Source organism: Propithecus coquereli, unplaced genomic scaffold, assembly GCF_000956105.1.
Source record: "Propithecus coquereli isolate 6110/MARCELLA unplaced genomic scaffold, Pcoq_1.0 Scaffold39, whole genome shotgun sequence".
Classification (NCBI taxonomy): Eukaryota; Metazoa; Chordata; class Mammalia; order Primates; family Indriidae; genus Propithecus; species Propithecus coquereli.
Window position 1 is genome coordinate 7,946,143 of NW_012149618.1, and position 13,642 is coordinate 7,959,784.

At 36.4% G+C, this 13,642-nt stretch overlaps 1 protein-coding gene across 1 annotated transcript in view; it reads left to right on the forward strand.

The window, feature by feature from the left end:
- TTC27 (tetratricopeptide repeat domain 27) overlaps window positions 1-13,642 on the forward strand; it is a 163,146-nt gene that overhangs the window by 24,068 nt on the left and 125,436 nt on the right. The window contains 3 exon segments of the mRNA XM_012652517.1: window positions 4,595-4,759; window positions 6,737-6,870; window positions 11,701-11,813. Coding sequence (XP_012507971.1) covers window positions 4,595-4,759; window positions 6,737-6,870; window positions 11,701-11,813 — 412 coding nt within the window.

The window sequence follows — 13,642 nt, forward strand, 5'->3', positions numbered from 1 at the left end:
CCAGCTCACAGCAACCTCAAACTCCTGGGCTCAAGCAATCCTCCTGCCTCAGCCTCCTGAGTAGCTGGGACTACAGGCATGTGCCACCCTGCCTGGCTAATTTTTTCTGTATATTTTTAGTTGTCCAGCTAATTTCTTTCTTTTTTTAGTAGAGATGGGATCTCGCTCTTGCTCAGGCTGGTCTTAAACTCCTGAGCTCAAACGATCCTCCTGCCTCGGCCTCCCAGAGTGCTAGGATTACAGGCATGAGCCACCGCGCCTGGATGAAAGTTATGTTTTTGTATGCTAAAAGTTATATAAAATAATTTAGCAGTTGCTCCACTTCAATGAGCATATTTTGGTGATAGACTGTTTCTGTTTGCTTAGAAATGTTATTTCACCCTCCTTGAATCATTGACTAAAGAATTCTAGGCAGCACCATGAAGACACTATTCTGTTTTTTTGGTTTCCCCTGTTGGTGTTGAGAAATCAGTTGTTGGTCCCGTTGTTCTTCTTTTGTGAGTAGTCCTACCTTTTTTTTCCCTATTCTTAAGATCTTTTTGTATTTGTGATTTTTTACTCTGACAATGTTCACACAAGATATGGATTTCTTTTTATTTATCTTGCTAGGGACTTAATGGGCTTTCTGACTTTGAGATTTAGTATCTTTCCACATTTCTGGAAAATTCTTAGCCATTTTCTTTTAAGATATTGTCTCTTGTCTTGTCTCCTTCTACATCTTTAAACGTGTTAGATCTTCTCATCTGCATGTTCAACGTCTTTAATTCTTTTATTTTCTCTCTCTTTGTTTCCCTATATTGCATTCTACATAACTTTATTTGGATCTGTCTTCTATTAATAGTTCTCTGATATGTCCCTTTAGTTTTTAATTTTAATTTAAGAAAAAATTTCTAGACTTTTTGGGGCTTCCTTTCCAGTTTGTCTGGTTGATTTCTGTAGTTGCTTGTTCATATTTTCTAGCTTTTTATTTCTTGAAACCTATTAAACATTTCATGTGCTGTGTTTGGTAATTTCAGCTTCTCAAGGCTTTGAGAGTCTGTTTCTGCCTTTTGTTTTTGCTGACTTTCAGGTATCAGGACCTTATTTTCTACGTCCTGTGGGAGTTTGTTTTGTTTTGTTTTGCTATGAGCTCATATTCCTTGGAATTTTATCTGTGGGAATTCTTTGAATCCTAACTGAAGTTGCATTCCTTCAGAAGAGAATTTGTCTTTATTTCTGCTGCATCTCTGGGGACCTACATTTTTGGCTTGAGGTTTTTTGGACTACATACATGCCCTGAATTCAGTCTACAGATCTGTGTGAAGGCTGGATTATGGTTATGAATTCTGGGGATAAATTTTTTCCCCTTCACCCACTGCCGCTTTCCTTGCTACCCTCTTTTGTGTGGCAGACTTAACCTCTATTTTAGCTTTAAGCTGAAGATATAATTCTTTGAATCACAGCTTTAAATATTGATCTGCTAGATAGCCTACTTTGAGTGGGTCCAGGCCTCAACTGTAGTCTGTGGTGCTCCTTGCAGCCATCAAAATGGAATCCTGGCCGGGCGCGGTGGCTCATGCCTGTAATCCTAGCACTCCAGGAGGCCAAGGTGGGAGGATCGCTTGAGGTCAGGAGTTTGAGACCAGCCTGATCGAGAGTGAGACCCTATCTCTACTAAAAATAGAAAAAATCAGCTGATGTGCTGGCACACACCTGTAGTCCTAGCTATTCAGGAGGCTGAGGCAAGAGGATCACTTGAGCCCAGGCCTTTGAGGTTTCTGTGAGCTATGATGACGCCGCTGCACCCTAGCCAGGGTGACAGAGTGAGATTCTGTCTCAAAAAAAATTTAAAAAATGGAATGCTAAGGTCCCTAGGGTTTGGTAGATAGCTTCAGGAAAGAATATGGCTTCATCGCATGCTTACTTCCTTGGGTTGCAGTTTTCATTTAGTTTTTATTCTCCAAAGATTCCCTTTTTTTTGTTCCCAGCACAACCATTTACATATACAGTCACGTGTGGCATAAGACTTTTTGGTCAATGACGGACCACATATATGACTATAATGGAACCGGAAGTGTGCAGTAGGCCATATACCATCTAGGTTTGTGTAAATAGTATACTCTATCATGTTTGCACAACAATAAAATCCTAATGACACATTTCTCAGAACATATCCCTGTTGTTAAGTAAAGCATGACTATATTAAAATTTCAAAATTCAGCTTTTTAGGTGCTGCTGAAATTGAAAGAGTAAGCTAGTTCTTAAAAAAAAATCAGAATCTATTCCCCTACTTCATCTGACATTTGATCTCAAACACATAAGATATGCAGAGAAAGCACACAAGTACAAGGTCAAAGCTGGTTTATGCTGATAATATTATCCATATATAGAGATAGGTAGGAAGGTAGGTAGGTAGATAGGAGGGAAGATAGATACATACAGCCAACTTTGGGCATTTCTGTGACTTATTTATGTGGTGTTACGATGTTTTAAATTTGATAGTCTTCCCTAGATCTATGGCCTTTCTGTGATATTTGGGACAGAATTTTTAAAAACCTGGCCGGGCGTGTTGGCTCACGCCTGTAATCCTAGCACTCTGGGAGGCCGAGGCAGGAGTATCATTTGAGCTCAGGAGTTCGAAACCAGCCTGAGCAAGAGCGAGACCCCGTCTCTACTATAAATAGAAAGAAATTAGCCAAACAACTAAAAATAGAAAAAATTAGCCAGGCATGGTGGCACATACCTGTAGTCCCAGCTACTTGGGAGGCTGAGGCAGGAGGATCACTTGAGCCCAGGAGTTTGAGGTTGCTGTGAGCTAGGCTGACGCCACGGCACTCTAGGCCGGGCAACAGAGTGAGACTCTGTCTCAACAACAACAATAAAAACAAACCTTGGCCAACCCTTACATCCCATAATTTCTGCATGCAGAACTTTCTGGGAGGATTACTTTACTGTTATTGACAACCAGACAAATTGTGTCACTTTTGAATTGTGGTAAGTTTATAGAAGGTTATTATATTTCTAAGAGCAGTGGCTAGACACTCAGGAATGCTGAGTAGACAAAAGGAAAGAAAGCTAAGGAAAGGAAGCCCTTACTAAGAGCATTGGGTATCATCAGATCCAGCTTTTCTTGAGTTTGGGTTGCATGGATGAAGTCTACTGAAGGATTTTCACAGTTAGAAGTTCATGTTAGGATGCCTGTGTGCCTTTTGACATGAGACACGTACGTCTTGACTTGTTCTCTTTATTCGAGTTCAGAGAATTTTTTCAATGGGCTATAGAAAAACACTACCTTTATTTTTTAGACCCATTTTAATTTCAGTTCACGTTAAGACCAAGGGGTCAGTTTCTTAGCTACAGGTGTTTGTGCCAGACTGCTAGGTGCGAAAGTAGATTAGGGATTTCCAGCATCACTTCTGCACCTTCGTCGTTCTCCTGCCAGCTCCCTCTTCCCGCTTTCCCCCACAGGCTTGGATTCAAATCCTGGCTTTGCCACCCAACAACTGAAGTGACTAGTCAGTCAGCTGTCTGAGCTCAATTTCCTAATGAATTCAATGGAGATAATGTCAGCCTCAAAGACATGATCATGAGAATTAACTAATACAACTCATAAAATACTCATTGCTAGGCAGAGTAGACATTCAGTAAATATAACTTCTCTTTCATCTTGAATGATGGAAAAATTGTCATCAGTCTTTGGACTTTGGAAGTGCATTTTCCTTTCATTCATTATGCATTCATTCTTGTGGACTGCTTTGTGAAATGCTGACAAACCCATTATTGGAAATATTTGTAAGGGATAGTTTTTCAGGGATACTGTAGGAGGGAATTCTGTTTGAGAAGATCAGATGGACGAGGTGACCTGTTAGACATCCTTGTAACTTGGTGTATGTCAACTAGCTCCTTTATTATTTATAATTAATTTTGACAGTCATTTTATTTCAGATGCTATGTTGCTAGGTTATTATCCTCCCATCTTTTCCTCTCAGGAATTTAGAGAAATAAGTTAGAATTGGACTGTGAAGCCCATATTCATGATACTTACATTGTCTTAGATATACATGGCTGTATATCTGTTTTCCCTTTTATTTTAAGGGAGAAATTCTGTATTTTCTATGAAGGAAACTGTAAGCTGATTTCCTCTTCATCAGATTTTCTGTATTGTTTAGGTCTTTCTTTTTTCTTTATCTTACCTGTTTATTATTCAGTATTAATCAATTTCTTAAATGTGTATATTTCACAGATTAACATGTTTAACTCTTATAGATTCACTTGGCACTTTGTATCAATACCTTTCATTGCTTTTTTTTATACTGTTAATTAGATAAGCACTCTAAGAAAGAGCAGGTTATGAATCATATCTTCTAGGATTGTATGGAATAAAGGGGGTGATGTATATAATGTCCTTAGCTTCATCTTTGGGGCATATAAGTGCTCCGAGAATGCTAGCTGGTAACTGTTATTATATTTGTATTCCTCCTGTTCTACACTTAAAATTCTCAAAGAGTAGAGAACTATATAATATATACTTTACATATTATGGACTCAACATTTTACTTATTAATATATTTTTATTCTCATCGTAGTTTTAAATGTTTCCTCTTTTGTCTTACAGTGATGAAACTAGAGAATCTGTTTATAGGTGATTCAGGTCGATATTTGGCTATTCAATTCCATCTGGAATGTGCATATATTTTTTTATATTATTATGAGTATCAGAAAGCAAAAGATCAGTTCAATATTGCTAAAGACATTGGCAAATTACAAATTGATTTGACAGGTAAGACTTTTTACCCTTTGTGGATAATTGATTTTATTTTTATGATAAAACTCATATATATGCATTGGCAGTTTGTATTATATGCTAGTATTTGATTGTCTATATCTTATTCTTTGATTTAAAAAACTAGATTTTAAAGATTTTATTTAAAAATGCATAGTTGTAGAATAAATTTGAAATTGTATATTTTCTTTATTCTTAGAGATTCCCATTTATTGTCCTAATCTAGTTAGATACATGTTAGTAATAGACAGTAGCCAGGCCGTACACAAGTGGACTCTGACCATGTGGTTCTGGATGTGGGCCTCCCAAGATCTCTCTAGAGTGCCCCGTTTAGCTTGGTCTCTCTGCATTGCCCTTTCTTATAAGTACCCACCTATTGCTTCCATCCTTCTTTTTTTTGTATTCCTTATTAGCTGAAATTTTTGACTATTTTGTTTACTCGATAGTTTTCTTCAGTGCTTAAGAACACTGTCTGGCATATAGTAGGCACTCGATAAATATTTGTTGAATGAATGAATAAATTAGAGAATTTCTCCTAAAAACCTCTGTTTCTTCTGAATACCAAATAAGAAACATTGTTTTCTTTTTATGAATTGTTTTGTCCCTAATGTCTCACAATATAACTGGTATTCAGTATTGAATAAATTAATGAAAGTCAGACATCATCAGTTGATCACACCATTTATACCTATTGAACCTGGCTGAGCATTCTAGGATATAACCACCTATCTGTGAATGTTGAAATGAGCAAACCTATTTGCTTGCCCAAGGCTAGGTCTAGATTGTCTCTAAGGGCTATGCTTAGCCCCCAGATTCTGTGCTTCTTGAGCTAGTCCTATCAATAAAATCCGATATATTATGAGTTACATATATGACTTTGTGGGCTGGTCTGGGATCTTAGCCACCTTTTATTACAATTGTCTGGGAAAAATTATTTAATATCTAGCTTATAGCTTTTTGAACAATGGCCATGTAAAAGTTGGAGTCTTGTCTGCATTTGAAAATGTAATTATATATAATATAACTTGTGAGGTTAGTTTCAGAGATCATGTTTTTACGTATTTTGGTCCTAGCAGACTGTTTTGGAACTATTTAAAATATTAATGGCACAGTACTCTGTATATTCAGCTTTAGCTGAATTTACTACCCAGTTCTTTATATTTTGTTTTCCAAGTTAGTGGTGAAGAATTTAAAAATACAAATGTGGTGCTCACAAGTATAAAATGAGAATCAGGTTATTATTTTTTTCCACTCAGCTGTAGTCTTACTGTAAAAAAGTAAGCCACGCTACACCATTTCAGTGGCTATCTTTAGCATAACGTGTTTAAAAGGTTGATGTATAATTTAGAGCCAGACTCATCACAGGATAAGATCCAGACTTCTTAGACTGGTTTTTGTAATCAAGGGTCTTTGTAATCTGACCCTTTTCAGAGAATGGATATTGGAATTTTTGCTTCTCTTAAAGTGGTTTGAAAACAGCTATTCTGCAGCAAGTTATTTCAGAGACATAGTAAAAAAATTTTGGTGTTACATGAAGCCAGATAGAATAACATACTGTGGGATTTAGGACCTGACAAGCTGGATTGTAGCTCTGGCTCTGCTACTGAGAAGTCCTGTGATCTTGAACAAGTGACAATATCTCAGAACCTCTGTTTTTTCATCTGTTATATAGAGATAATAATAGTTTTTCTACCTATAACACTTAATGAGTTACTCTTTTTTGAGGAGGGTGATGGTTTGATGCGAAAGTAAGTGTGGAATCTAGTGGCAGAAATCCTGAGTTTGAGTCTTGGCACCATAGATTATTGGCTTTATAATTTTATAAGTCATTTAAAACCTGACGCTGGGCCTTTTCTTATGTGAAATGGAGAAAACACCTTGTAAACTCTAAAGCACTCTTAAAATATTACTCTTCATGGTTGTACAGTAGATCTAACTGACAAATTAATAGATATGATTTTATTGTTTTTTCAGGTGCTTTGGGAAAAAGGACACGATTCCAGGAAAATTATGTGGCACAACTGATTCTAGATGTAAGAAGGGAAGGGGATGTCCTTTCACGTTGTGAATTCAGTCCAGCTCCCACTCCTCTGAAACATTTAACCAAAGTAAGTAGGATTATAAGTTATTTAATTCAATTAATAGCTGAGTCTAACCATTTCAATAGGTGAGTACCGTAGAATCACTGGATAGGGTGGACACAGAATTCATTCTGTCCTTTCTTGAGCCTTTTTAAGGTGACTGGGACAGGGAAGAACCCAGTGTTTAAGCCTTTTTTTAATTTAACCTTAAGTAGAGAAAATGGTGTTTTTCTTCTAGAATTTAATAAATATGAATTAATAATAGAGTCACTTATGTATTACCCCCCCTTGAAGAAATACCCAAGACAGACTGAGTAGAGACCAATTATTCTAGATGCTACCATATTTGTCGTCTTACATTTGGATGTTTTTGAACACTCAGAGACTTGGAATTTCTTGGGCTTCCTCTAAGTGTATAAACAGTTTTATCAGGATTCCTTTTCACCAGTTTTATGGTTTGCCTTTTGTTACTGTGTCATTATTGTGTTGGTTGCTGCCTTAGTATGGTTTTTTTGATACATCTAATGAATTCTCTTCTTATAGTTTGAATTTATGACTCTTCGTCAGTTTACCTACTCACAGGCCTCTCCAGCTGCTTCCATGGAGGCCATTAGCATTTATGTATGTATTTTCCTATCCCAGAGACCACAAACCTATATTTTTTGTTGTCCTTTGGTTGATTTTACAGTCCGTAAAGCCCATATGTTGCTACTCTTCATTCCAGAGCCTGCAAGCAAATTTATCTTGGGTACACTGCACGCTAAAATTCTATTCCGTATTGAGAATCATGCCAAGGGGCGGTGCTGCAGCTGGGTAAGAAGAGTGGCAGCAGTTGTTAGTCCCAAGGAAGGCCTTTGCTAGATGCTGCCTATCTCCTGGGATTGCCTCAAGCACTCTATTGTTTGCTTTTGTGACAACTTCAGTGAGGAATAGTTCTTGATTGTAAGCCGAGAATGACGGAAGGAAGGGAGAAATGTAGAAACTCAGGGATGAGACAACACAAGGTGCCACCTGTACTACCTGAAGGACGTAGAGCCATCTTTGAATGAGGACTCTTACTGCTGGGCCTGGTGCTGGGCAGGGAACTGTGCCGGTACCTGCCTCCACCCCTCACTTCTTCCTTATATGTACTGGGTCTTCCTCCTTAAGGTTTTGGAAGTCACCTAAGTCCCTATCTAAGTCTTAGATTAACTGTCAGAAGCCTGATTTTTAGGCTTAACACAGCATCTATGAAAAAAGATTTAATTCTGGAATCCAGCATTTTATTCAGTAATGCATTATTTTTTGTTGTTTTCTTATGTGGAGTTCTCCTGTGGAAAATTGTCTCCTATGGTGATAAATAGGATATGATGATTATTATGAGGAATGTATAAAAGTTATGTACAGCTTAATACAGAATTTAAAAAATTGTGAAAGGCCTGTGGTGAAAGTGGATGGCCACCAGGGTGTGTTGTACACTTGCCAGGCCTGCCTTTTTAGGGGTCCTCCTTCAGGAAGGAATTTTTGCAGTGGAGACTGAGGAGCTGCCTAAAGTTTTGTGTTTCTCCCAGTCAGCATTTGCTGGGGTTGCAGTACTCTTTCCTGGAAAACTTGTAGAGAGGCCGAGCACAGTGGCTCACGCCTATAATACTAGCACTAGCACTTTGTGGGAGGACTGCTTGAAGCCAGAAGTTCAAGACCAGCCTGAGCAAGAGCGAGACCCCGTCTCTACTAAAAATAGAAAAATTAGCTGGGCATGGTGGCACATGCCTGTAGTCCCAGCTACTTGGAAGCCTGAGGCAGGAGAATCGCTTGAGCCCGGGAGTTTGAAGTTCCAGTGTGCTATGATTACATCACTGCACTCTAGGCCCCAGCAACAGAGTGAGATCCTGTCTTAAAAAGAAAGAAACCTTGTAGAGAAAAGCTGGGCCTATAGTTAGGGTGAATTTGAGGACAGATTAGGAAAGCTGTTCCTTTGGTCTGTGATTTGGGCAGATTAACTGCTTATCCTCATTTCCAAAGCTTGAGCTTGTAGCCATAGATAATTTCCAGCCTTCTGAAATTGTAAGTCTTTGAGGAGCTTCATTTGGCTCCTAAAGTCTTTCTTCTTTTAGCTATACTTTTGTTGAATTAGAAAAAAATTTAAATCAAGTTTATTGAGGAATAACTTATATAAAATGCGTCTATTTTAAATTACAGTTTGTTGAGTTTTAACAAACAGACCCATATAACCACCACCATAATGGAAATATAGAAGCATTTCCTTCATACTCCTTTGCAGTCAGTCACTTTCCCTCCCATTGATCTGCTTTCTGATACAAATTAGACCTATCTTTTCTAGAATTTCAAATAAATGGAATCATATAACATGTACTTTTTGGGTCTGGCTTCTTTCACTTAGTGTAATGTTTTTTAGATTCATCTGTGTTAGAATAATGAGTTAGCTCCTGTTTATTGCTGAGTAGTATTTTGTTGTGTGGATAAACCACAATGTGCTTTATTTACTGAACTGTCAGTGGACATTTGCATTGTCTCTAGCAGCTATTCTCGATATATCTGCTCAGAATGTTTGTGTTTAAGTCTTTGTGCAAATGTAAGTTTTTAATTCTCTTGGGTAAATACCTAGGAATGGAATGACTGGTTTGTCTGTTAAGTGTATTTTTAACTTTATGAGGAACTACCAAACTGTTTTTCAAAGTGGTCATGCTGTTTTACATTCTTTTTTTTTTTTTTATTTCAGCATATTATGGGGGTACAGATGTTTAGGTTACGTGTGTTTTACATTCTTATCATCAATGTATGAGCATGCAGGTTGCTCTACATCCTTGCCAATATTTGGTATTGTCAATCTTTTAAATTTTTGCCATTCTAGTGTGTATAATGTTATCTCATTGTGGTTTTGCTGTTTTTTGGTGATTCATTTTAAAAAATATCACTTTGGCTGAGCATGGTGGCTCATGCCTGTAGTCCCAGCTACTCGGGAGGCTGAGGCAGGAAGATCGCTTGAGCCCAGGAGTTTGAGGCTGCAGTGAGCTGGGATTGTGCCACTGCACTTCAGCCTGGGCCACAAAGCAAGACCCTGTCTCCAAAAAAAAAAAAAAAAAAAAATCACTTTTATTGAGGTATAACTTATACATAAAAATTGACCCATTTTAATTGTACAGTTTAATGAGATTTGACAAATAAATGCACCTAACCATTGTAGTCAAGAAGTGTTCCCTTACCGACAGAGAGTTCCATCCTGCGCCTTTACAGTTAATCTCCCACCCCTCTGGCTGTAAACAACCATTGGTCTGCTTTCTGTGACTACAGATATTTGCCTCTTCTAGAATTTTATATGAATGGAATCATACATACTCCTTCTTTGTATCTAGCTTCTTTTTCAGCATGATGTTTTTGAGATTTATCTATATGGTTGCATATGTCAGTAGTTCCTTTTTAATGCTGAAAAGAATCCTATTGGTTGGATATAGCATAATGTTTTAAATCAGTTTACCTGTTGATAGACATTTGGGTTGTTTCCAGTTTTGGGCTATATAGATAAAACTGCTGTGAACATTATGAACATGTCTTTGTGTGTACATATGTTTTCATTTCTCTTGGGTGACTACTTAGGAGTGGAATTGATGGCTCACGTGGTAAATGTATATTTATTATAAGAAGCTGGCAAACTGTTTTCTGTGGTTTTGCCATTTTTATATTTCCATCAGTAATGTATAAAGGTTCTAATTATTCCAGATCCTTGCCAGCATTTAATATTAATATTGTTAATCTTTTTAACTGTAGCCATTCTAATGTGTATGTGTACTAATAGTTCATTCAGATTTTAATAGTATTTCTCTGTTGACTGCTACTGTCAGTTATTTTTGTGTGTGCTCATTGGCTATTCATGTATCTTCTGTTAGGAAGTGTGTACAGTCTTTTTCCCATTTTTTTATTTGGGTTGTTTGTCTCATTATTGAGTTCTAAGTTCTGCATGTTCTGAATACATGTCCCTTTTCAGAAATGTGTTTTGTAAGTATCTTTGACTCTGTAGCTTGGCTTTTTGTTTTCTTACCAATGTTTTCAAAGAGCAGAAGTTTGTAATTTGATAAAGTCTAATTTATTAAGTTTTTCTCTTATGATTTATGTTTTATGTATCCTAATTAAGGACTGTCTGTCTACCCCAAGGTTGCAAAAATTTTGCCCTATGATTTCTTCTAGAAGTATTTTTAGTTTTAGCACCTACATTAAGGTCTATGATCAATTTTGATTTAATTTTTATATATGGTATGAGACAAAGGTGGAGGGTCATTTTTTTTCCCAAATGGATACCCAGTTGTTCCAACATCATTTATTGAAAAGACTTTACTTGTTGAATCACCTAGGTACCTTTGTTGAAAATCAATCAACCATATATGCATGGTCCTTAAATTTTGGATTGCATTCTCTTCCATTCATTTATATGTCTGCATGCCGGTACTACACTGTACTTTGGCTTTATGGTAATTCTTGAAATCAAGTACTCTTAAGTCCTCAGATTTTATTCTTTTTCAAGTTGTTTTGGCTATTCTAGAACCTTTCCATTTCCATATAAAGTTTAGAATCAGCTTGTCAGTTTGGTATTTCTATTAATGAGTTATTTATAACCTATTTATTGTTATTGTCAGTGCATTCTTGAGGTTTAGGTAGCACATCTTCCATTTCTACAAGATAAACTGTCCCCAAATATGTGTTTCACAAGAAACAGCCTATTGACCATATATAGATGTTATAGAATCTTAAACAAAAAAGTAAGTTAACTTTATCCCCCCAACAATCTATTAATATTACATGCCATTCAGTTGAATGAATCAAATTTAATTTTTGGTCTAAATATTTTCTTTTGTATTTTACCAGAATCTTGAGCTCAATGACGATACTGTTCTGAATGAGATAAAGTTAGCAGATTGTGAACAGTTTCAGATACCTGACCTATGTGCCGAAGAGCTTGCTGTTATCCTTGGAATCTGGTAAGTTAATGACTGTCTTGGCTGCTTTCAATACCTTGCATGTTGGTTCTCTTGTGTTTAGGGAAATCTTTATTCAGGGAGGTCCCAAGAGTTCTGGATGAATAGGGAGTTTTATAGTGCTTATGAAGATTGAAACCGATACTTGGGAAGCCAGTTAAAGAGTTAGAGATTAGGAATCTCCTATGAGTTGCTGTACTCGTTCTTCTCTTTCCTTTATAGGCAAAATTTTTGTTTAATGAGCCTTAACTAGGAAAAGTACAAAGAACTTTTGAGAATAAGTTTTCACCGTGATATCCCTGAATACTTTAGTGTGTGTTTCCAACAGGTAATGGTATTTTTGTACATAGCTACAATATAGCTATTAAAATCAGAAAATTAACATCCATACTTTACTATCATTTATTCTCAGACCCCTTTCAAATTTTGCCAGTTGTCCTGATAATCTCCTTTAGAGCAAAAGATCCTGTGTTACATTTAGTTGTCATATCTCTTTAGTCTTTGTCAATCTGGAATAGTTGCTCATTTTTGCTTGACTTTCATGATCTTGACACTTGAAATTTACAAGTTAGTTATTTTGCAGTCTTTCCTTCAATTTGAGTTTGTCTGATTTTTTGTTTCCTTAATGATTAGATTCACCTTGTGCATTATTAGCAGGGATATCAGGGAAGTGAAATTTTGTCATTCTCAGTGCATCCTAGGAGGTAGAGCATGATTTTGATTTGTACTACTGGTGATGTTAACTTTCATCACATGATTAAAGAGGTGTTTGCTATGCTTCTGCAATGTAAAGTTATTCTCTTTTATGTTTGTATTGTATTTAATATGTTGTAGGAAGGTACTCGTAGACTATATAAGTATCATATTTGTCATCAAGAGAATTAGTAATGCTCAAAGTAGAATCTCTCACAAAGTTACAATGTTGACACCAGTTAAATTAGTAATAGGCAATTTAGGAAAGGGTGTTTGAAAAAATTTGTTCTTTTAACTTAGTAGTGTTCGCTGCATAGCATTTTACCTCCTATATACTAACAATAGATTTTCATTTATGTAAAAGTTGAATTCAGTTCTACAGTCCCCTTTTATTTGTTTAAAAGGGATCGTACATATAGAATTCTGTTTCTAATTCCAAAGCGATCTTCCTATTACATTATTTGATCTCAGTGACAGAATTCACAGTTACTATAGAAAAATTACTTGTTCAATTTATAATATACTTATTAATAATATGAATAGCAGCCATTTATGAGCAATACTATGTGCTGGCATTATACCAAGTACTTTCACATTAACCCCCATTAATAATCTAACACCCCTTGGGGTGGTTATTTTTCTCATTTTTTTTTCAGATGAGAAAATAGTGTTCAAGTGACTAAATGACTCGTCCAGAATTACAAAACAGCAATTAGGATTTGAGTCCAGGTTTTATTGACTTCAAATTCTGGGTTCTTCTTTATGCCATTTTTAAAAATGTTATTTTGGCAATTTCATAATTGTCAACTCATCAGGAAAGCTGTAGCAAACAAATGTTTCCTCAGCCTTTCCGCGAATTGAACTTACTTTCTACTGAGTTAAACATCATAATTGAGAAAGGACTAAAAGCCAAGAAAAAGCTTGTCTTCAAATACTATTTTTCCCCTTAAGTAAGATTTTGGTGGAATTTCACTATATTGAACAGATAAAAGTGATGAATGGATTTCACAGGCTGCTTAAATCTTCAATTGCTCGGCAGAAACCACTTAGTTATTGTCTGAACCTTAGAGCATGCAGTGTATAAACCTCTGGGTTAGAACATTGACGAATTCATTATTTGCACTATTTGAGTTACTGTG